The sequence below is a fragment of the Mesocricetus auratus genome, unplaced genomic scaffold (assembly GCF_017639785.1).
Source record: "Mesocricetus auratus isolate SY011 unplaced genomic scaffold, BCM_Maur_2.0 Super-Scaffold_100004, whole genome shotgun sequence".
NCBI lineage: Eukaryota > Metazoa > Chordata > Mammalia > Rodentia > Cricetidae > Mesocricetus > Mesocricetus auratus.
In genome coordinates, this window is record NW_024429189.1 from 1,630,489 (window position 1) to 1,653,617 (window position 23,129).

The following is a 23,129-nucleotide window of genomic DNA, read 5'->3' on the forward strand; positions in this document are numbered from 1 at the left end:
CATTTCTTAAAGTTTCACACAAGTATCCGTAGTTGTGGATACAAGGACTAGCATCAAACAGCAGAAGGAAGAAAACCAGACTGGCCCTCACAAGAATCACATCTTATCCACAGGAAACTCCCAAGGGAGAAGAGTCGGATTTAGAGAAGAAAGACAGGCGATGTGTGAGATACATGTCTGTCTGTCTGCGTGTTTGACCGCTCAGCAGGGAACAAAACCAAATGAGACTAGCAGAGTCAATTCCAGGGGACAAGTTAGGTTTAAGTTTTAGGAGTGGGAAGTCTGGTCTATAACGTAGACGATGTAATAAGCACAGGGGTCTGGTTATGACTTTAGTCTGACAGGCTTCAGTCTGAATCCTCATGGGGATTACCACAGAAGAGGAGGACTACGTATGAACTGGACTTTTGAGTCAAGTGAACAGGAGGCGCCTCTCTCCTAGTTGTGAGAAATGAATGAGATAATAATTCCTGCAAGGCACTTTCCCAGGGTCTGATGTAGTAAGCGCTCTTTAAAGGCAAGCAAGGCTCGTAATTCATGTCCGTACTTTCCACACTAAGAAGGCAATGGCAGAAGGATAGGAGTTCAAGGCCAGCCCGTGGGACAGGAGACCTTGCCTCAAAAAAAAAGGACCCCTTAAGCAAAAACCATGTGTTTGTTTCATCTTGCGCCTGAAGCCTGGAACAGCTCCCCGAAATCTCTTGGAAGATGAAGGCATGTCTGCTGAATGAATCAATACCGGAATCGGCCAAAAATAAAAGAAGGCGGGAACTCAGGACGCCCGCGGGAAGAACCCGCGGCGTGGGCAAGGCACGCCCGAGGCGGGGCAGGGCGCGGGGACGACATGGCGGGGGCCCGGGGAGGGGGGTGTCTTCCATGCGACCCCGAAATGCCCCGCAGTGCCTACAGGGAGCGTGGAGGGGGAAGCCGAGTGCGGCGTGGGTAGACGTAAGGCATGAGGACCACGGCAAGGGAAGGGAGAGCCGCCGGCCCGCTCCAGAAGTGTCCTCAGCCCCGCGAGCGGGGACGGTTTGAACCTAACCGCCTCCCCTGTGGGTGTCCGTCCACCCATCCTGGGCTCTTTCTCCGCCACTGCCGCCGAATCCCGTTTCCAACTCCCGCCCTGCTCCCACCCGGCGCCTCACAGCCACCCCCGCCGCCGCGCCCTACTCCGCACCTCACACACGGCCCACCGGCGGCAGCCGCCATCTTCGCGCGCGCGCGCCAGCCCCGCCCCCAGACGCCGGGCCCACGTGACCGCCCCGGTCCGAACGGGGGCGGGGCTTTCCGTCACGTGATGGCGGGGCGGGCCCTGAATGGGGCTATCAAGATGGCGCTGCCCAGGGCTGAGAGCCGTCCGCGGTGGAGGCGGTGGAGCCGGTGAAAGGTGAAGAGTGCAAAACATCTGCTACACCGTAGGTCGGAAGCGGTGGAGGGTGACCGGGCGCAGGCTCCCAGGCCTCAGAGTGTCCCGAGTGGAGCACACTTTTGAAAGTTGGAGAAGGTTGCTGGCTGGGTGAAGTTGCTGCCCTCTGCTTGGCTGGTTGAGGCCAAAGCGTCCCTAGTCACCAAGCTTCCGCAAGAGCACAAGGCCTAGAGACATGACCCGACAGTGCCCTCCCCCAGTCGCGGAGTCTGGGTTCCCGCTGAGCGGCTCGGTGCTGGCGGAGGCTGCAGTGGTGTTCGCAGTGGTGCTGAGCATCCACGCTGCGGTGTGGGACCGATACTCGTGGTGCGCCGTGGCCCTCGCAGTGCAGGCGTTCTACGTTCAGTACAAGTGGGACCGGCTGCTCCAGCAGGGGAATGCCGTTTTCCAGTTCCGAATGTCCGCGAACAGTGGCTTGCTGCCGGCCTCCATGGTCATGCCTTTGCTTGGGCTGGTCATGAAGGAACGCTGCCAGACTGCGGGTAACCCGTACTTCGAACGCTTTGGCATTGTGGTTGCAGCCACTGGCATGGCAGTGGCTCTATTCTCTTCCGTGTTGGCACTGGGCATCACTCGCCCGGTGCCCACCAATACTTGTGCCGTCTCCGGTTTGGCCGGAGGCATCATCATTTATATTATGAAGCACTCCCTCAGTGTGGGTGAGGTGATCGAGGTCCTGGAGGTCCTGCTGATATTTGTTTATCTCAACATGATTCTGCTGTACCTGCTGCCCCGATGCTTCACTCCTGGGGAGGCACTGCTGGTACTGGGTGGCATTAGCTTCGTCCTCAACCAACTCATCAAGCGCTCTCTGACTGAAAGCCAAGGGGACCCAGTGGACTTCTTCCTGTTGGTGGTGGTGGTAGGGATGGTGCTCATGGGTGTCTTCTTCAGCACCCTCTTTGTCTTCATGGACTCAGGCACGTGGGCCTCCTCCATCTTCTTCCACCTCATGACCTGTGTGCTGGGCCTTGGTGTGGTCCTGCCCTGGCTGCACTGGCTCATCCGCAGGAACCCCCTGCTCTGGCTTCTTCAGTTCCTCTTCTACACGGAAACTCGCATTTACCTCCTAGCCTATTGGTCTTTGCTGGCCACCATGGCCTGCGTGGTGGTGCTGTACCAGAATGCCAAGCGGTCATCTCCCGAGTCCAAGAAGCACAAGGCTCCTACCATTACGAGAAAGTATTTCCACTTCATTGTGGTAGCCACTTATATCCCAGGGATCATCTTTGACCGGCCACTACTCTATGTGGCTGCCACCGTGTGTCTGGCAGTCTTCATCTTCCTGGAATATGTGCGCTACTTCCGAATCAAGCCCTTGGGTCACACTCTTCGGAGCCTTCTGTCCCTCTTCCTGGATGAACGAGACAGTGGACCCCTTATCCTAACGCACATCTACCTGCTTCTGGGCATGTCTCTTCCCATCTGGCTGATTCCCAGGCCCTGTACACAGAAGGACAGCCTGGGAGGAGCAAGAGCCCTGGTCCCCTATGCTGGGGTCCTGGCGGTGGGTGTGGGTGATACTGTTGCCTCCATATTTGGCAGCACCATGGGGGAGATCCGCTGGCCTGGAACCAAGAAAACATTCGAGGGGACGATGACGTCTATATTTGCTCAGATCATCTCCGTAGCTCTGATACTAATCTTTGACAGTGGTGTAGACCTGAACTACAGTTATGCCTGGATTTTGGGATCCATCAGCACTGTGTCACTCCTGGAAGCATACACTACTCAGATAGACAATCTCCTTTTGCCTCTCTACCTGCTGATATTGCTGATGGCCTAGTAGTAGCAGCTGTGACTGTGGAAACAGAGATATAGGGAAAAAGAATAAATGGTCCCCACGGCAGCTAGCTACTTGGACACCAAGAACTGAGGGGTGAAAAGCAGATCTGGTTTTTTTTCAATTGATTCAGACTTAAAATAAACAAGCAAAGCTCTCTTGGTTTTATTTTTGCTGATAATTAGAATACAAAAAGGCTTAAAGGGAGCCGGGCGTTGGTGGCGCACGCCTTTAATCCCAGCACTTGAGAGGCAGAGGCAGGCGGATCTCTGTGAGTTCGAGGCCAGCCTGGTCTACAGAGCTAGTTCCGGGACAGCCTCCTAAACAATGCAGAGAAACCCTGTCTCGAAAAACCAAAAAAAGACAAACAAAAAAACCAAAAAGGCTTAAAGGCATTCACCAGTTCAGGGAAGTTGAATATGCAGCAGAGTGTGCTCTTGTAGTCTGGGTAGGGCTTGGGTGAAGTGAACCCTGTAGGCAGCAGAACAGAAATGCTTAGGTGTCTGGTGACAGACAAACCTGGTCAGGATCCTTGGCCTTACAGTTTAACCGCATGGCATCTTTGAGTGAGTCTGTGCCTCAATTCTTCTATCTGTAGGATGGGAATAGTGACAGCCTGACCCTCACTGGATACTAGAAGGCTTTATTGTGTATGAGGTGTCCAAAGTATTCCTTCTGGAGGCCATCGAGACGGCTCAGTGGGTAAAAGTTCTTGCAAAACAAGGCTGAGATCAGTCCCTAGAACCCAGGTAAAAGGGAGAACCAACTCCCCAGAGCTGTCCTCTGACCTCCACATGTGCGTGTGCTGGCTCATGCATGCCTCCACAGATGCCACATATACACCACACTAAGTTTTTGTTGTTGCTTTTAGGTTTTCAGTCTGATCCACCTAAAACCAGTGAGGGGAAGTGTCACTATTACCCAAGACTAAACTCGTCTCATAAAAGAAGCCAGGCAGCATAGGAAGAAGATACGTTGTACTTGGATGAGGGAGTGGCCTTTCATCTCCTGGCTTCGCCCGGGAGAAAACCCAAGAGGTGAAGAACTGAATGCTTGCAGTGTCTCCTGCTTGGACTAGGACGAGCTGGAGAGAGCCATAGGTCAGCCCGTGTGCATAGAAAGGCTGAAGAAAGCTGGCCCCACCCTGCCTCTGCTGCCTAGAGGAGAGAACCTCAAGCTAGAAGGATGAACCTAACAGCCCTTGCATTCCAGACCTGGCCAAACGTGTATCTCTCTCTTCTGGTGCAGAGTCCAGATCCACAGAGGCTGGGAAGTTCCTGGAGAATTCATAACAGTTCGCTGTGGGTATGGGTGCAGGCTGTCTAGTTCCATCCTGAGTCTCCATGTCTCCCAGGGTTTGCACAGAGCCTGGCCCTGTGGTAGACATTGACTAAACAAATGAGCAGTTGCCATCAGTGAGAAGATAACGCCAGGATTCCTAAGGCCTCCCCGCAACATGGCAAGCAGAGAGACAAGGCCAGAAGCCAGCTGAAGTCTCTTCCTGGGAATCAATGCCAAGCCCTTTCCCTCAGAGCACTGGGTCATTCCTCTGGTGCCAATGGAAAGTTAACAAGCCCAGTGTTCACTCTCCTCTGTGTCAAAGGTGGCCTGATGTTGGAGAAAGAGCACCAGCTTGCTCACCAACTCCCTGCCTGGCCTTGCAAAGCATTCTGCGGGGCTTTCCAGTTGGTAGAGGACTAGACCCAAGCTTCAGATGTGGCTGCCAAGGCCAAGCAGATGGCTCAGTGACTGAGGGCATAGAACTTTGCTGGGCCTCGCTTCAGTAGGGAGGGAAGGAGGCAAGTTTATCCTGGCATCCAGAATCCTCCCTGGCTGAAGGATCACAATTTTGAGGCTATCTTGAGCTACAAAATAAGCTGAGGGTCAGCTTGGGCTACATGAATGCTATCTTCTTTTTTTTGAGAGAGAGGGTCTCACAGTGTTTTTGTTTTTGCTGGCCTGGAATTTGCTAATAGGCTACCCTCCCAACTCCCAGCTGTTCTGCCCCCCCATCTAGGATCAAAGGCATTTGCTGTGGCACCCTGCTCAAAATGCTTCTTTTAAAAGGTTGCCAAGATAGCTCAGTGGATAGTTCCATGTTAGGGCAGGAGCAGTGGCTCAGCTGCTGACTCGCCATCCCCAGGGCCCAGTTCCAGGGGGACTGACACCCTCTTCTAGACACCAGGCACACATGTGATGCACAGACATACAAGCAGGCAAACACTCATTTACATAAAAAATAAAAATGAGTCCTTACACACCTTTAATCCCAGCACTCCAGAGCCAGAGGCAGGTGGAACTCTGTGAGTTTGAGGACAGCCTGGTCTACAGAGTGAGTTCCAGGACAACAGTACACAGAACCATCTCAAAAAAAAGTGTGTGACACTGAGGGTAGAGCCCAGGACCCTGTGCAAATATGCTACAACTGAGCTCAAAGTGCAGCTTTTTGCTTTAAAAAGAAAAAACAGCCGGGCGTTGGTGGCACATGCCTTTAATCCCAGCACTCAGGAGGCAAAGGCAGGCGGATCTCTGTGAGTTTGAGGCCAGCCTGGTCTACAGAGTGAGTTCCAGGACAGCCTCCAAAACAATACAGAGAAACCCTGTCTCGAAAAACCAAAAAAAAAAAAGAAAAAAGAAAAAAGAAAAAACAATGTGGTTGCAACATCTAACTCCTCTGTTTGTGATATCTGGCCAGTCTTCAGCTAAGCAGGATTGGGATCTAGTAGTTGTTCTAGAAGGTGCTGCTAAGCATACCCACAAGAGTCACTCTGGCAGGCCCTCATTGACCTTTGCTACCCAGAATGAAAAGGCCCTGAGAAAGGAAGGACGGGGCCTGAGGAGAGCAAGCTGGCCTCAGACCCAGCCATCAAGACCTAAGACTGCATTCCTATCCCCAGACACAGCCATCAAGACATAAGACTGCATTCCTAGCCCCAGGGTTCTTTCTACTTTCCAGCAGAGGACAAAGGGGGTAGAGATTAGACACTCAGGCCTGGAGGGGACAGGATAACTAAGCATTTGTGTGCGTGGGGCAGGTCATTTTCCCTTTCCTGGTCAAGTCCTGGGTTCACAAACACAGGTAAGAACCCCTGCCTCTCCTGCTAAGTATGCACAGTGAGTGCCCACTAATGTTGTTCACTATTACTGTGTGTAACCGCACAAGACAGGGTGGGGTGCCCTTAATGGCTTTCTGCAGGGCTGCTAGTGGGAGAAGGATGGATGGAGAAGCTATGTCCAAGTCATTTTGTTGGGGCTGGCGAGATGGCTCAGTGGTTAAGAGCCACTGGCTGCTCTTTCAGACAGGTTCAATTCCCAGCAGACTCATGACAGCACACAACCATCTGCAATTCCAGTTCTAGGGAATCCAACTCCCTCTTCTGGCCTTCACAGGCACTGCACACAAGTGGTGCACAGACATACACACACATAAAACACTCATATACATAAAATATACTCTAAGTCATTTTTATTCGGTGCTTTACACAGTAACTTCCATCCAAGAGAAAACTGGAACTCAGCCAGGATCCTTTCACTGCTGAGAGGGCACTTCAGAAGGCTGGGTTAGGACAGAGAGGTGACAGGCAAAATTGTGGAGGAAACCCTTCACCCTGCCTGGGCTGCTGCCCTGCCACCTCTGCTTCTTGTCTCCCTGTCTGCTGGGCCAAGGTCACAGACACCATCAGAAAAAAAAGCCCATACAGGAGGATGTGCCCTTGGGTTGCAGCCAGAGGCCCTGGTGTTGGCAACTTCACTCCATGGCAGACTAGCCCAGATCTGCCAGGGCCTTTAGATGTACAGCGGAGGGAAAGGCAGCTCAGTCGTGGGCTGCAGCCTGCAGAGTGCAAGGGTGGCCTTAGCGACCACTGGGCCTCGGCTTCAGGGTCTTCTCAGGAAGCTCTCTGAGGCACGTACCGACCCTGCTACCTACCAGTTCTCTGGGCTCCAGACAGTGCCGGCAGCGGCCTCCATGAGGTGGAAAGTATAGGCCTGGCGTGAGCGGTCGGAGAGGTTCTGCTCACTCTTATGCACCACTTGTCCGTGGATCAGGACCAGACCCCCTTGGGGAATACCGCCCAGTTACCAGATGGCAGGCACCATGGAACCCTTTGGGTGCCAGGGGTGGGACAAACAGACAACTAGGCATGGCCACCTACCTCTCCGCACTGGCAAAGGCACAAAGAGGTTGTTATCCCAGGCTGGCTCTGACCCAAGGAAGCTGGTGGCAGGGCTGGAGCCTGCTGGGGCTCTGATCATTCTTCTTGACACCCCACCTGTGGGCCAACATGTTGCCTTTAGTCTCTCTTTTCGTACGCTCCTCTCCCTGGGAAGGCTGAGCAGAGGTAGATCGAGTCCTCACTAGTATGGGAGCCAGGGATGAACCAGAGGCAGCCGTTCTCCAACGTGGCATCCTCCATCGCAATCCACACGCCCAGCACACGACCCAGAGGCTCCGTGTACAGAAAGGTAGCATCTTGGTGAGGGAAGACTGTGATAGACCCATCTGGGGGTGAGTACGGGGCCCTTGGCTAGGCCCCACCTCACCTTGGCCAGGTTCTCATTCCATAACCTTCCCAGGACCAACCTCCCTATCACCAGTGAAAACTCTCACCACTACTTGGCCTACAAGCTCTGGGCAACAGATTCCATCCCTGAAAGTGTCTCTAAAGTGGTTCCAACTACAGCCTGCCTCAAAGGCCTGCTAGAAGCTTCTGTAAAATGACCTATTAAAATTACCTAGTACAGGAGAGACAGCTAGAGAGATGAGTCTATGGTTAAGAGCACTGGCTATTCCAGAACTAGCACTCCCATGGTAGCTCACAACCATCTAAAATGGGATCCATTACCCTCTTCTGGTGTGCAGACAGCACTCATATATGTAAAATATATAAATCTTTTTAAAAATTGCTTAGTGCAGGCTGGGCATTGGTGGCACATGCCTTTTATCCTAGCACTTGGGAGGCAGAGGCAGGCAGATCTCTGTGAGTTCGAAGCTAGCCTGGTCTACAGAGTGAGTTCCAGGACAACCTCCAAAGCAGTACAGACAAACCCTGTCTCGGAAAAAAAAATTGCTTAGTGCAAGGCCTAACCTTATAATGCATAAACAGAACAAACAAACAAACAAAACCCTATTGTTTAATCCCGGTCACATCACTGAAGCCATCATACTTAACCAGGGCAAGCAGATTCAAACCACCAAATGGTCCACCAGTACCATCATAAGCTAGAAATATAAGCAGAGCAAGGTACTGATTATGAATGACCAAGCCGCTACATTCCTTTGTTGGCCCAACTATGTAGCCTGGTATTCACAATCCTCCTGTCTCCAGAGTACGGGGACTATAGACTTGTGCCACCAGACTGGAATAACATTCATATTTGCATACTAGGTAAATGTTCCCCCATTGACCTATAGCCCTAATCCTCTTTTTTCTTTTGTTTTGAGACAGAGTTTCAGTGTGTTGCTGAGGCTAGCAACTCAGTTCTCCCCAGTAGCTGGAACTAGAGGGTTATGCCACAGCACAGCCTCCTGGTTTTTGTTTTTGTTTTTTTTTTTAATATTTTATTTATTTATTGTGTATACAGTCTTCTGCCTGCATGCCAGCGGAGGACACCAGATCTTATTCAAGGTGGTTGTGAGCCACCATGTGGTTGCTGGGAATTGAACTCAGGACCTCTGGAAGAACAGTCAGTGCTATTAACCACTGAGCCATCTCTCCAGCCCCAGCCTCCTGTTTTATTCGTCAGGAGACACAGCCCCAGTCCATTTGCATCCACTTCTAAAGCCTCCCTATGTTGATGCCAGGCACACCCAGGATGAAGAAGCCACTAGACAGAGGAGCTTTGTACACAGTGTCAAGTGACGCGGTACCAGTCTCAGAGGACCCAAGTTCAATTCCCAGCACCCACTTGGCAGCTTACAACTGTCTGAAACTGCAGTTCCAGGGGAATGAGAGCTTACAACTGTCTACAACTCCATTGAATACACCCTCACACAGACAGACATAAAAATAAATAATTAAAAATAAAGAAAACCAACTTTTTAAGCCAGGCATGGTGGTGCATGCCTTTAATCCCGCCCTGGAGAGGCAGACACGGCGGGGATCTCTGTGAGTCTACAGAGTGAGACCCAGGACACCCAGGGCTTTATAATAAGATCCTGTTCCCTGTTTTGAACAAAAAATGGTATGGGCCACATGGCGACTATTTCTTTGTGATACAGTGTTGTGACAGGGCTGGAGAGATGGCTCAATGGTTAAGAGTACTAACTGTCCTTCCAGAGGACCTTAGTTCAATTCCCAGCACCCACATGGCAGCTCACAACTGTCTGTAACTCCAAGATCTGACATCCTCACACAGACATACATGCAGGCAAAATGCCAATGTACATAAAATAAGAATAAATAAATTATAAAAAAAAGTGTTGTGACATTGCAGACCACACTTCTCCAGCACCTTTTTTTTTTTTTAATGATTCTCACTATTAATGCCTTTCCCTTTGGGAAATTTTGTGTGGGCTTTGGTAAAGAGTGAAAATGTATAAACAGAAGCTCTTTAAATAAAATAACTCTTTTGAAAAAATTCCTGCCACCTGGAAACCAGAAATCTCATTGCGTTCTCCGAATTACACAGAAACCAGCAGTTAGCTATTCCTTGACACACCTGACCCCAAGGATGAACTGCCTACAATTCAGATGCAGAGCCTAGGGCCCTAAAGGGCAGGAGTTCAGTTAATAACTATAGGGAAATCAGAATGGTATGGTATAATGGGAAAAGCGTAAGACATCAGAACCTAACCTGTTGGGAGTGTTATGAGAGAACAGGCCCATACAAGATCAGTGTTTATCCCCTGGAGGAATGAGAATGCTCTTATAGTATGTGGTCCCCAGAAGTGTCTTTCCCAAGGCCAGGCATTTAGATAAGGGCCTCCATTCCCTTGGAGGCTTGAGGAAAGTTCCTACTTGCTTGAGCAGTCATTCTCATTATCTCTGGCACCAGGAGCTTGTGGCCCTTCCGTCCATCAACATATGATGACTGATGCCTGTTGTCAAGGTCAATGCTAGATTCCTCAAATCCTGGTCTCAAACCCCAGCTCAATGCCCCCTTTCCTTCCACTTAATCCTATGTGGAACTATAGCATATAAAAGGTGTATTCTTTTTTTCAATAAACACTGCTGGCAGCCATCCCGATTAACCCTCAGATGCTGTCCAGCTTCTCTCCTTCCGCCGACTCCACACCTCCTTTTTGGAACCTGAACCCCTGCCGAAGCTAGTCTTTGGGAAGAAAAAAATCTTAGGGAGTAGGACCAAGGGTTCTGCTCTCAACCAGCTAAGTTTGCTGTTGGAATTGGGACCACTGTACTAAGGGCTCTGGGGACCCTCCCTCCCCCAGGCTACTGTTCTAGGCAGGGATGGAAGGTGGCTGCCCTGGCCCAGGTCCTCGCCCATTCCTCAGATCCTGCAGAAAGTGTTTTCCCTCCCTTCAAACACTCAGTGGGCACTGTTGTCCTGTCTCCAGCCTGAGGCCTCTTCTGGCTCCCACAGCAAATCAGCCTCAACTCACCTTCACCGCCAAAGTGAGGTTGCTGCAAGAGAAGGTAAAGAACTCGTCAGGACAGAGGAGAGCGGAGTGGGGTTTGACCTGAGTCTGTCTTTTTTTGGGGGGGTTTGAAACAGGGTTTCTCTGTGGCTTTGGAGGCTGTCCTGGAAGTAGCTCTTGTAGACTAGACTGGCCTCGAACTCACAGAGATCCGCCTGCCTCTGCCTCCCCAGTGCTGGGATTAAAGGTGTGCGCCACCACCGCCCTGTCTTTAACAACCCTGCATTAGCACCCACCTACTGAGTACCTGCGGATGCTCAGTCTAAGAGGGGAACAAAGAGAAACCACCCCACCCAACAGGAGTTTGAGGTCTGCACTGAGGCAGCAAGTACCCACCCTGCAAGTCCACAAAATAGAGCCCAGTGATCCCAGTGCTAGGACAGGCTTCGACTGACCCTTTGCAAGGGGCAGGGGGCTCTTTTCCCATTCTTAGAGAAGTTGTGTTGAGCTGGCCCTTAAGAGCTGAGAGCAGACCGTTCGATAGAACAAGGGTTCCCTCTTCCTTCTCCTAACAGGTTCTTTTGTTTGTTTTTCGAGACAGGGTTTCTCTTTAGCTTTGGAGCCTACCGTAGAACTTGCTCTGAAGACTAGGCTGGCCTAGAACTCACCAAGATCTACCTGTTTTTGCCTCCGGAGTGTTGGAACTAAAGGTGTGCACCACCACCACCTGGCTCTAACAGGTTTTAATTGATTGTCTATGTAGTGCCAAGCACCTCAGCCAGAGTCTGGCTCTACATGCCCCCCTCCAGGAGTCTGACCACAGTTCCAGCAGTTCTTGGCCTAGTGTAAGATGATGCTGTGTAGCCCGACGTTGGTGGCGCACGCCTTTAATCCCAGCACTCAGGAGGCAGAGGCAGGCGGATCTCTGTGAGTTCGAGGCCAGCCTGGTCTACAGAGTGAGTTCCAGGACAGCCTCCAAAGCAATACAGAGAAACTGTGTCTCAAAAAAAAAAAAACAACAACAACAACAAAAAAAGATGATGCTGTGTATGAACAGCCTGTCATCTTACAGAGGGTAAACTGAGGTGTGGGAAGGCTGCAGAGCTTACCTTAAAGATATACATGCTCTGCACCACCACTGGCAGCTGGAGGCCCAAACTTCTGATCAAAGCCTGGAAGATGAAAGCCACACTGCCGGCATGCTCTCAGACACACACACACACACACTCACACACACGCACTGCCAGCTGTTCACACATACACATGCGCGCACACACACACACACACACACACACACACACACACACACACACTGCCAGCTGTCCGCCCACATCTGTCCCTTACATTCTGTCACTTTCACCTCCAGCCCCCACTCACCTGCACCTTGGGAGAATGTGTCACACTCCTGAAGACAGGTTCATGGGCATGCAGAGCTATGGGTCAGAGATAGGTTCATGGGCTAGCCTGGGCCCCTGTGTATCCCTCCCACACTCTGAACACCAGACTCAGGCCTCACTTTGAGGTTTCCACCTATTCTAAACTTTCTGCTTGTTTATAACTAGGCAAAGGGCTACAGACATCTTGACCCTATTCTGTCCAGGGCCTTATTCCTTTTTTGTTTTATTTTGCTTTTGTAACACGATCTCACGTGTCCCAGGATGGCCTGGGAGTTACCATGTACCTGAAGATGACCTTCAGTTTCCCGTCCTCCTGCCTCCGCCTCAGGTGTGCCAGCATCAAAGGCACAGGCCACCATGCCTGGCTTATACAGTGCTAGGGATAAAACCCTGGGCTTCACTAGGCAAGTGCTCTACCAAGTGAGCCACACCCCAGTCTCCTGTGACCTTAGTCATCACCTTCTGACCACCGGGAAAGCCTCATTCCAGCCTTGACTCCCCACACCTCAGAGTTAAAAGGACTCACAGAGGCCTGTCTCTTGGTAGCAATCTCAGCAATGCCATTTCCTCTGTGTGAGCTCAGATGACAAGCCTCTCCTATGAGCCTCAGTCTCCTCCTTTATTTATTTATTTATTTATTTATTTATTTATTTATTTATTTATTTTTTGGTTTTTCGAGACAGGGTTTCTCTGTAGCTTTGGAGGCTGTCCTGGAACTCACTTGGTAGTCCAGGCTGGCCTTGAACTCACAGAGATCCACCTGCCTCTGCCTCCCAAGTGCTGGGATTAAAGGCGTCAGTCTCCTCCTTTATAAAATGGGGGTGAGTCCCAGCACTCGGGAGGCAGAGGCAGGCGGATCTCTGTGAGTTCGAGGCCAGCCTGGTCTACAGAGCAAGTTCCAGGACAGCCTCCAAAGCCACAGAGAAACCTTGTCTCGAAAAACCAAAATAAAATAAAATAAAATGGGGGTGCAAAGAACAGCTATACCCCCCAGGAATGTTGTAGGGCTCAGGACCAAGCAATGTGCAACAGCAGTCCAGATCCTAGCATGAGACAACCACTCCTTGCAAGCATATGCAATTGTTATTACAAAAAGGGTTGAACACACTTAATGACACTGAGTTATACTCTTGGAAATGGTAATGATGAACAAGGTATTATGGTGCATGCCTGTAGTCCCTGCATTCACTCCAGAGACTGAGGCAGGAGGTTTCTGAGTTCCAAGCCAGCCTGGTCTACAGAGCAAGTTCCAGGACAGGCTCCAAAGCTACAGAGAGAAACCCTGTTTCAGAAAAAAAATAGGAAAAACAAAATAAAAAAAGAGAGCCAGTGAGAAGGCTCAGTGGATAAATATGCTTACTACTAAGCCTGACAACCCACACAAGGTTTCTCTGTGCAGCCCTCACTGTCCTGGAACTCATTCTGTAGACCAGGCCTGGCCTCGAACTCATGGATGTTGGGAGATGTCATTCTATAAGTATGCGTCTGATTGGTTTGAATAAAGCATTGTTGGCTAATAGGGAAGCAAGATAGGTGGGACTAGGAGTCGAGGAGGATTCTGGGAAAGAGAGACACAGGCAGACACAATGTAGGCCGCCAGAGGAGTAAGAGGTACGGACCCTTTTCTCCGGTAAGAGAAATACTTAGATTAACAACTACGGGTTAAATACTTAAGTCAGAGCTAGCCAGTAAGAAACCAAGCAAATGGCCAACAGCTTCATAATTAATATAGTGTCTTGTGTGTTATTTGGGGACTGCAACTGTGGCAGGGCCCAGGCATCTGGCAGGGAAGACTACACGTTACACATGGAGATCTGCCTGCCTCTGCCTCCCCACTGCTGGGATTAAAGGGTGCATCACCACTGTCCTGTGGTCAAACCATCTTATGGTGGGCTCTGGTCTTGATTAAACTCTTCAGATCTCAGATGCCATATTTTCTTTTCTGTACTTACCATGACCGATTTTGTTGACAGATTTCTCTGGAGGGACCAAGAAATTTCCTGTGGTACAAAGAAACAGACAAAGGCAGGCAGAAGACCTGGGGTCCAGCTTTCCTCAGGTGACTGGTCTCAGCTCCCTCTCAGCCCCAGGAGGAGCCACCCTCATCCAGCCACACCCACCCTCATGTCCCCAGAGCCCCGCTCCAGACCTTTCTTGTCAAAAACGCCTTTCTCGAAGAAGAACCGAACCTTGTCACCACTGCTCAAGAAGTAGTCTGTGTTGCCCTGTGGAGGAGACATAAGACGGACTAGGGAATGGTTGGGAACAGAGCTGGGTGTGACAAAGAGAGGAGTAGATTCAGGTGCAGCCCACCCCACAGAACTACAGATGCCCTCCCCAGGGGCTTCTCAAACATGACCGCTGAGGTACACACAGTGTACATAAAATAAATTATTTAAAAAAATAATAAAATGTAAGAGTTAGCTAATAACCAGCCTGAGCTATCTGCCCAACATTTATAATTAATAGTAAGTGTCTGTGTGGTTATTTGGGAGGGACTGCTGAGGTACAGAAAAACTCAGTTTACAGGCCAGCAAGCCCTAAGGATCCACCTGTCTCCACCTCTCCAGTAGTAGGGTTTCTGTACCCCGATAATAGGTTTCTCCGTCAACACAGTAAATCACATCAAGCAGATTGAAAAAGCAAAAGAACAGGTTTATTTGAACAAAGCAACTTCCAGGTGATTTCTCCAGCCCCAGAGATGGAGGCAAGAGAAGTCCCATGCATTTATTTGGCCCTCATAAACTCAGAGAGTGGCATTATTAGGCTTTGTTGGAGGAAGTGAGGTCCTATTAGAGGAGGCTGGATGACACGCGCCTTTAATCCAGACTTTGAGGATAAAGGGCACACCTTTAATCTGGGCCACACCTTCTGTTGGAAGTGTGTCACTGTGAGGGTGGGATTTGAGGTTTCATATGCTCAGAAACTATCCAGTCAGGTGTAGGACCCTTGGCTATTTCTCCAGTGTCATGTCTGCCTGCACTCTGCCATGCTCCCACCATGATGGACTGAACCTCTGAACTACTAAGTGAGCCCCCTCAATTAAATGTTTTCTTTATAAGAGTTGCTGTGGTCATGGAGTCTCCTCACAGCAGCAGTAAAGCCTAACTAAGACAGGAACATCTTGCCACAGACCCTTTCTCTGTACTCTCTCTGCTTCCCAGCTGCCATGAGGTGAGCAGCTCTGCTCCGTCATGACCTCCCTGCCATGAAGCCAAGTGATCATGAACTGAGCCATCTGAAACAGTAAGCCCAATAAATCTATCCTCCTGGTTGCCAGGTTTTGTCACAGTAACACCTGCCCACTTGTACAGCTTTTCCTAGCCTTAAACATACTAAGAAAACACACACTGGCAGCCTATTTTATATGTTTAGTATCTTTTTAAATTTTTATTTATTTATTTATTTATTTTGGTTTTTCGAGACAGGGTTTCTCTGTATTGTCTTAGAGGCTGTCCTGGAACTCTCTTGGTAGACCAGGCTGGCCTCGAACTCACAGAGATCCACCTGCCTCTGCCTCCCAAGTGCTGGGATTAAAGGCATGCGCCACCAACGCCCGGCTTAGTATCTTTTTTTTAAAGATTTATTTATTTATTATGTACAGTGTTCCTTCTGTATGTGTGTCTGCAAGCCAGAAGGGGGCACCAGATCTCATTACAGATGGTTGTGAGCCACCATGTGGTTGCTGAGAATTGAACTCAGGACCTTTGGACGAGCAACCAGTGCTCTTAATCTCTGAGCCATCTCTCCAGCCCTATGTTTAGTATCTTATATGAACTATGGAGTCCTGAGCTCAAAATGACAGAATGGTTCTCTGTGAGCTCGAGGCCAGCCTGGGATACATAGCCAATTCCAGAACAGACAAGGCTATAGAGTAAGACCCTATCTGAAAACAAACAAGCAAAGCCAGGTGTTTGTGACATACACATTTAATCCCAGCACTTGGATGGCGGAAGCAGATGGATCTTTGTGAGTTCAAGGCCAGCCTGGCCTGCAGAGTGAGTTCCAGGACAGCCAGGGCTACTCAGTAAAATCCTGTCTCAAAAAACCAATCAGTCACTCAAACGACCAAACATTTTATCTGAGGAAGGCGCTGTGTCACCAGAGAAAAGAACACCGCTAAGATGCCCACTGGAGCCTGCGGGCACTCACACTGTAGAGCAGGCTGGCCTGGAACTCACAGAGATCCACCTACCCCTGCCGCTTGAGTGCTGGAACTAAAGGCATGCGCTACCATGCCCAGTTCTCTCCCCCCTCCACCCCCTTTTTTCTCCCCTAAGATAAAAAAATGTATGTGTCTGTAGAGGGTACTGGATCCCCTAGAACTGGTGGTACAGACAGCTGTGAGCTTCCATGTAGGAGCTAGAATTGAACCTGGGTCCTCTGGAAGAACAGTCAGTGGTCTCGGCCACTGAGCCCTCTCTCCAGCCCCCCCCCTTCTCCTTTCAACTTTCTTATCTCTGCTATCTACTGATTGTTGAAGTCAGAAGACAGTTGGGGGAGAGGACAAAATTCAGCCCCCTCATTCCTTAGAGTGTGTGTGTGTCCTTCTATTTGGATAAAAGCGGAAACAAACAAACAAAAAAACTCAAAAATTTAGGCTGTAATGTGTTTTCTGAAGACTCCACCCTCCCCTATCCTGGGGAAGGCACTTCTGGATGCTGTAATTCTGTTTATGCCCACAAGATGGCAGAAGCTCATTGACATCAGTTAGAGTGAGCCCTGTTGCCAGATCAAGGAGGGTTAATAAAACTGGCTTGGGGAAAGCAACTGGCCTTCCTAGTCTGACAAGAGGATGACTCACCCCAGAGTGGTCCATCAGAATCTCACGGCTCACTCTGGTCACAGAAGGATCTTTGTGGCAGGAGAACTTGAGGAACCATAGCAGGTCAATGCCCAGCACCGCGTGAGCTGGATTCAAGTCCTGGCTCTTATCAACTACAAACTGTGTGGCTGGAGCAACCAGTATTACCCAAGGAAAAGCCCTGCTTTTCCCATGACCAAGTCAAAATGATCCTATCACGTAAATTCATAGTGAGCAGTGACACAGCATAGCTCCATAGGCTGGTACCCCGCATGCAGATGGCTGAGCTCTGATCTCTTATCAGAAGAAGCCTGTGGCCTAGGCTCCTCCCATCCAGGCTGCTGCCTCAGGAGGGCACTGAGCTCCCATCAAAAACCAGATGCCTCGAGACCAGCCTGGACTACCAAGGGAGTTCCAGGACAGCCTCCAAAGCCACAGAGAAACCCTGTCTCGAAAAAACCAAAAAAAAAACAAAAAACAAAAAAAAAACCAGATGCCCATCCTCATGGACCCCGGTACCCACCTGAGTTCGAAGCTGCTCATCTTCCTGGGTGGAAAACTCTGTCCGACAGTGCAGAGGGACGTCCATCTCAGCCACAATCTCACCAATCCTCTCTTGCATGGCCACACACTCTTCGGCCGTCAAGAATCCTTCCAACAGCAGAAACCCATCCTCCTGAAACTGCAGGCAGAAACGAGACGAGGGATTCTCTCTGCCCTCCCCCATTCCTTATGATCCATGTTTGATCGCAAACCTGAACCAAGATCAGCGTCCTGCTGCTGCTCTGTCCCCTGTCCTGGATATGTGTGTCTGGTACTCAGTGAACAAACAGTCAATATGGCTGCTTAGATCTTAGAGAGGAAAGAGAAGGGAGATTGTCTCTGCTTTTGGACTCCAGCGGGTTTGGGACATATGGAAATACAATCTTTTTTGCTTACACATTTATGTGTAAATGTGTCTGAGTACAGAACACGTGTGTGTGTGTTTGCAGGTGTACATGTTTATGCATGTGCAGAGCCTTTTTCCATTCCTGAGGAAGGCAGCCTCCTTGAACCTGGGATTGTTTCTTCTTCACTAGACTGATAGCCTGTAAACCCTAGCATTCCTGCGTCCACCCGGAAGGCAGGCTTACAGGCATGTGCAGGTTAAGTGGATGCTGAGATTCAAACCCTGATCCTCATGATTGCACAAGACTTCCTAACCACTGAACTACCTCTCTAGCCCCCTTCTTTTTTTTTGTTTTGTTTGCTTCCTTTTAGACGGGGGTGTGTGTGTGTGTGTGTGGGGGTGTCTCTGTGCAGCTTAGGGAGGCCTCAAACTCATGGTCCTCCTGCCTTAGCCTCCTGAATGCTGGCATTACAGGTGTGCACCACCATATCTGGCTGTCCAGTCTTGACTAAGCATGAGTGTGTATGAGACAGTTTTAGGATAGACATGTGGTTACGAACAAGCCACCCTCACACAGTTTTCAGTCCAGTGATGGGGACCCAAAAGTCACTGATTGGTAGGCAAACACACCATACCACATTATGTTGAGTACAGGGAGCGAGGGGCACGCTTGAGAATTAAAGGCAGAGCATCTACTGAGGATACTCTACAGGATACTGGGAGGCGGAGAGACAGGGAAGGGCCATTGCAGACAGAGAACAGGGTATGCAAAGCCTCTGGACACCGGAAGAACGTGAGAAACTGGGAAGGGATGGGGCCCAGGGTGAGGAGAGGGCTGGAGGAGCCAACCGGAAGGAGGCAGGGCTGGGGCGGACAGAGATGGCCTTCCTCCCGAGTCTAGTGGGAAGCTGGTGAACACAGACAGCTCATTCTGACGTAGGCCTGTCTTTTTATTCCGGAACTGCAGAGAAACGTACGGGTGAGAAAGAGCATCTGCAGGGCTGGAATGTCACTCGGAAGTAGATTGGTTGTCCAACCCGTCCACGGCCCTGGCTTCCGTCCCCAGCATTGAAAAGGAAAACAAAACAAAGTTAAGGGTCCGAAGCAAAGATGAGCTGGGTGTAGTGGCCCATGTCTTCTAATCCCAGCACTCCGGAGGCAGAGGCAGGCTGATCTCCGAGTTTGAGGCCAGCTGGATCTACATAGTGAGTTCTAAGACACCCAGGCTACACGGAGAAACACTGGGTGAGGGGTGATACTGACAAGGGGCTCTGTCCCCGGATGTACTGCGAGATAAGAAAAAGGACTGACTTCCAGTGAGTAATTAGCCACAGATAAGTTTGACAACTGAGGCAAGAGTGGCAGCTGTCATGAGAGACTAGGGTGTGAGTGTAGGTGTGGGGGGGGGGGATGAGGTGGAATCTAACAGGGCCACCAGCCAGCACTCAACTACTAAGCTACAAACACAGCTCCAGGAGGGACTTTGAAACAAGGATCCAAAGGAAGGCTAGATCTAAAACATTAACAGTTTTGGCATATGAATCCATGGGTGGGTATTTTAAAGCGTGTGTATTCTAACTCCTAACCCCTATATGATAGGTTTTTGTAATGGACTGACCTACCTACTGGCCTGTCCCATGTTTTCCTGCCTTCCTTGATAGGCTCCAGGGCTGGCTGGATTGGCTAATCTGAATTCTGGCTTCTCTACCCCGTACCCTGAATCCCCCCCACACCCCACCTGGGGGTGCTTGTCTGTGATCTCTGATTCAGGCCATGTACACAGAATTTAGGGTTTATGCCCTGGGAACCTTCTCTCCTTTGTGAAATGTCAGGGGTAGGTTAAATCCAAGGGTCACTAGAGAGGTCTATACCCTCTCCAGCCACAGGCCCCTACCTTTTTGAGCTGTGAGGGACTCAGGCAGGCCATGGGGACTACTGCAAGACACTGCTGGCTCAGGGTGCTGACTCCTGGACTGGAGAGGAGAAAGTTCAGGAAGAGACCAGTGAGGAGGCCCAGAAGGGCTTAATTGTTAACTACCCAGAAAACAGCCCACCCTACAGCTCCACCCTCCCCACCAGCCCAGTCCTGTCTGTGCCTTCCATGCAGCTCCCAGTCCCATCCCTCCCCCCTCCCCCACCATTTCTGACCTCTGAAGTGGACCTGGTTTCTCCCTGCACCAGCCCAGCCTCCAGTTAATCCGGGACTAACCTTCACCTGTTCTCCCTTGATCCCTCCGGTTTCTCTCCTGGGTGGTACTGGGGATTGTTACTTAGCGTGGGGCAGGCAGAAGACGGTTAGTGAAGTCACCGTTAGTATGAGGAAGGCAAAGTTCCTCAGTCCTCAGTCACGGGATCTGAATCTACTGAGGCAGGGTGTGTGGGACTGAGTGGCCTAAGAGTTGCTAGGCTGTGTGCTCCAGCTTTGATTTAAAGCCCTCTAGATGCTGGAAGACTGGAGCCACTCTGAGGGAGGGCAGATGAGGGGGTCCTGGGGCCTCAGAATGCTTTCTGCTCTCCAGCCTCAGACCCAGGATGGCTGGTGTCTACAGAGGGGCTGGCAGGATAGTCAGAACCACCTGCTGGCTCTGCAGCTGACAGGGGCATTGAGCTCTAAAAAGCTGTCCACTGGCCTTCCCAGAAACGGTGCTTTGGTGCCAAGGGACAGAGTGTCTCAGGAGTGAACGAGGGGACACTGCTCAGCTGTGGAGAGCCTTGGCTCCGGATCAAGTGTTTTCTGGGCCACAACCCTGGGAGCTGCAGCTTTGTCCAGGCTGTGTGGCCTTCAAGAAAGCCAGCGAGGACTGTGTACACTGGCCCGAGGCTGATGGAAATTCTCTTGGGTCGGGCTGGGGAAGGCCCCGGAGACAGAGCAGGGAGAGTCACAAGGCAGGGCACGCAGAACTAGTCCTTTCTGATGCAACCGCTGAGCAAAAGCAGACACCCAACCAAGTTCCAGGAACACAAGTGGAGAGGGCCCCTACTGCTGAGCCAGCAGTGGCCTGGGACCTCACCAAAGGCTGGGGGCAGGGGCTCGGCCAGGCGCTGGGGAGTCAGCCCTTACTTTCTGCAGTCGCTGATAACAGGACCCCAGTGAACAACAAGCCTGATAAGAAGCCAGACCTGGGGCTATTGCCTAGGAGGTGACTCCCAAGGGGTTCACCCAACGCTGGCAGAGTGAGGGTGAGGTCCTGAAGGGGGAGGAAGTGTTTTGTTTCTAAAACTATTTTCCAGTTTCTCCAAGTTTTCTAAGCTGTTTTTGTAAGTAGAGGTTAGGCCACCACCGTGGTTTCAGGTAGCATGGAGAGGCAGGGATGAGGGGGGTGGGACAGGGAGCCTCAGTTCTAGTCATTCTGCTGGCCTTGAGGGGAGGGTGGGCTGTGTTTCCGCATCATTCTTCCTCAGAAGCTAACCAGTTCCAGACTGAATTCTCAGGGGCTGGGGAATTTACAGGCCTGAGGGTCTCTCCCAATCCCCACCCCTACCCCAGGGTGGAAACAGGGTGGGGAGGGAACCAGACCAGCCAGACCAGACCAGACAGGGCAGAAAGTTCCCCACCTGAAGGTATGAAAGAGGTTCTTCAGTGAGTGGAGCCCGCTGTCTGCTAGCAGCCCCCAGGGCGGAGGTAGAGGGAGCGCTGGCTCAGATCTGAGGGGCTGGTCCCTGTGGAGCAAGGGAGACAGGCTATCTAGTCAGTTCCAGAACTGTCCAAGCAACTCAGGGCTCCTCACTAAAACCGTCCTCACCTAGAGGTTCCTGGTGCAAGCCCTCACGATGGGCACATGGTCCAGAAGGAAGGTGGGGGACTGCTGAGGGGCCACAGACTATGGCTTGAAGCCCCAAATCCATCTATAAGAAATGAATTCTACTTATTTTGACTTTTTGATAAACCCTCAAAATGGCCCTCTCTGCTTGTTCCATAGGTCTGGCTGGCCCATGCTATGTAGCCACACTGGCCTTGTCTTCCGGCAACCTTCCTGAGTCAGCTTGCAGACCTCTCAGATGACAGTTGTGACTGTGGTGCATGGCTGGTTTCAACAACCACAGGGAGGCAGAGCAGAGTAGGAAGCCTTTGGGTCCACTGGCATGAGTGAGTTAATGCTTCTCCTGGCCAACAGGTTAGCCCTCCAGATCCCAACTCCTGTGATGCTAGGAAATGGCATGAAACCCTCACTGGATACAGCCTTGAGATCCTGGACTTCTAACCTCTGCAACTGTGAACCTAAGGAAGCATTCCTCCATAGCTCACCCAGGACTGAGGGGGGAATAGAGCTCAGTGGGTGAAAAGAACACTTGTTCAGCATGTTCAAGGTCTTGGGTTCCATTCCCAGTGATGCCTCCCCTGTCCTCCCCACCCATAAACCATTATTAGGTACTACAGCCACGGAGAATAGAAAGTGGACATTATATAACCATGGCTCCTTCAAACAAGCCTGCCCATGCCACTATTATTCCAATTTTACAAATAAGAGGAAAACCTAGCACTTGGAAGGCAGAGGCAGGAGGATCTCTGTGAGACTGACAGCCTCCAAAACAATGCAGAGAAATCCTGTCTCGTAAAAACCAAAAAAACAAAAACAAAAAAGAGGAAAAAAGAAAAGAAACCAAGGGGACAGGGCAAACAAAAAAATTAAGGGATCTTTTTTTTTTATCATGCATGCACATAGTGTTCTATGCTTGGACACCAGATCTCATTATGGATAGTTGTGAGCCACCATGTGGTTGGTGGGAATTGAACTCAGGTCCTCTGGAAGAGCAGGCAGTGCTCTTTACCTCTAAGCCATCTCTCCGGCACCCCTCCCCCACAAAAAATTAAGGGATCTAAAAGACTCAGTAGTGCTGAGATCGGAAGGCCTCCCTTGGTCACTGCCAGCCTTACCTTTGCAGAACCGTGGATTCCTGGGTGCTGCAGCCCCAAGCATCTTCTGAAAGCAGGACGGAAATGCCCATGGCACAGATGGGGATATGGAGGCCACAGAGGGGAGAGATGGGCTGGAACATGGACTTCTGGCTACTGGTTCCCATTCCAGATGATGTCTCCCAGCCCCAACCAATCAAAGCTCATGAGGGCCTGGGACAACAGAAAATGCACTGGCCACGAGATTCTGGGTCAGGAACCATGCCTGGAGCACACAGGTGCACAGCATCCAGCAACTGCCTCAAAGGTACTATGAGTTTCCCAGGGCAGAGAGGTGAGCAGAGCTACTGCAGGTGCCCAAGAGACGGTTCCTTAACAAAATAGTCATCCAAGATCAAAACACCTCAGAGGAGTGAGGGGACAGACCCGCGCTCTATG

The 23,129-nt window shown here is 50.7% G+C and overlaps 3 protein-coding genes across 5 annotated transcripts in view; 1 reads left to right on the forward strand and 2 right to left on the reverse strand.

The window, feature by feature from the left end:
* The window catches only part of Nup188 (nucleoporin 188), a 49,052-nt gene extending 47,804 nt beyond the window's left edge, over window positions 1-1,248 (reverse strand). The window contains exon 1 of the mRNA XM_040745053.1: window positions 1,178-1,248. Coding sequence (XP_040600987.1) covers window positions 1,178-1,209 — 32 coding nt within the window. The 5' untranslated portion in view covers window positions 1,210-1,248. The remainder of the gene's footprint in view (window positions 1-1,177) is intronic.
* A 48-nt stretch (window positions 1,249-1,296) lies between these two features.
* Dolk (dolichol kinase) lies at window positions 1,297-3,366 on the forward strand. Its single transcript, XM_005085486.4, has one exon. The coding sequence runs from the start codon at window positions 1,602-1,604 to the stop codon at window positions 3,210-3,212; it is 1,611 nt and encodes a 536-aa protein (XP_005085543.1). The 5' UTR covers window positions 1,297-1,601; the 3' UTR covers window positions 3,213-3,366.
* A 3,292-nt stretch (window positions 3,367-6,658) lies between these two features.
* Window positions 6,659-23,006, reverse strand: Phyhd1 (phytanoyl-CoA dioxygenase domain containing 1). 3 transcript variants are annotated; one of them, XM_040745059.1, is made up of 13 exons: window positions 22,713-23,006; window positions 21,392-21,496; window positions 19,731-19,809; window positions 17,471-17,629; window positions 14,293-14,368; window positions 14,096-14,143; window positions 12,124-12,179; window positions 11,856-11,918; window positions 10,771-10,792; window positions 7,567-7,695; window positions 7,364-7,480; window positions 7,138-7,267; window positions 6,659-7,041 (listed from the first exon to the last, which is right to left on the reverse strand). In XM_040745059.1, exons 1-13 carry the CDS (start codon window positions 22,856-22,858, stop codon window positions 6,996-6,998), a joined length of 1,176 nt encoding a protein of 391 aa, XP_040600993.1. In that variant the 5' UTR covers window positions 22,859-23,006; the 3' UTR covers window positions 6,659-6,995. The 3 variants fall into 3 exon arrangements, with proteins under 3 accessions (XP_040600993.1, XP_040600994.1, XP_040600995.1); XM_040745060.1 differs by lacking the exon at window positions 7,567-7,695; XM_040745061.1 differs by lacking the exons at window positions 21,392-21,496; window positions 22,713-23,006 and adding an exon at window positions 20,046-20,742.
* Window positions 23,007-23,129: the final 123 nt, after the last annotated feature.

What these genes read in the sequence shown, in the direction of transcription:
- Dolk (XM_005085486.4), top strand. Translation starts at nt 1,602, where the DNA reads ATGACCCGACAGTGCCCTCCCCCAGTCGCGGAGTCTGGGTTCCCGCTG.
- Phyhd1 (XM_040745059.1), bottom strand. Translation starts at nt 22,858, where the DNA reads ATGGGAACCAGTAGCCAGAAGTCCATGTTCCAGCCCATCTCTCCCCTC. An exon ending in ATGAGCAGCTTCGAACTCAG is followed by an intron (nt 14,369 to 17,470) that starts GTGGGTACCGGG and finishes TCTCCTCCACAG; the next exon opens with GGCAACACAGACTACTTCTT. An exon ending in GCCTTTGCCAGTGCGGAGAG is followed by an intron (nt 7,268 to 7,363) that starts GTAGGTGGCCAT and finishes GTATTCCCCAAG; the next exon opens with GGGGTCTGGTCCTGATCCAC.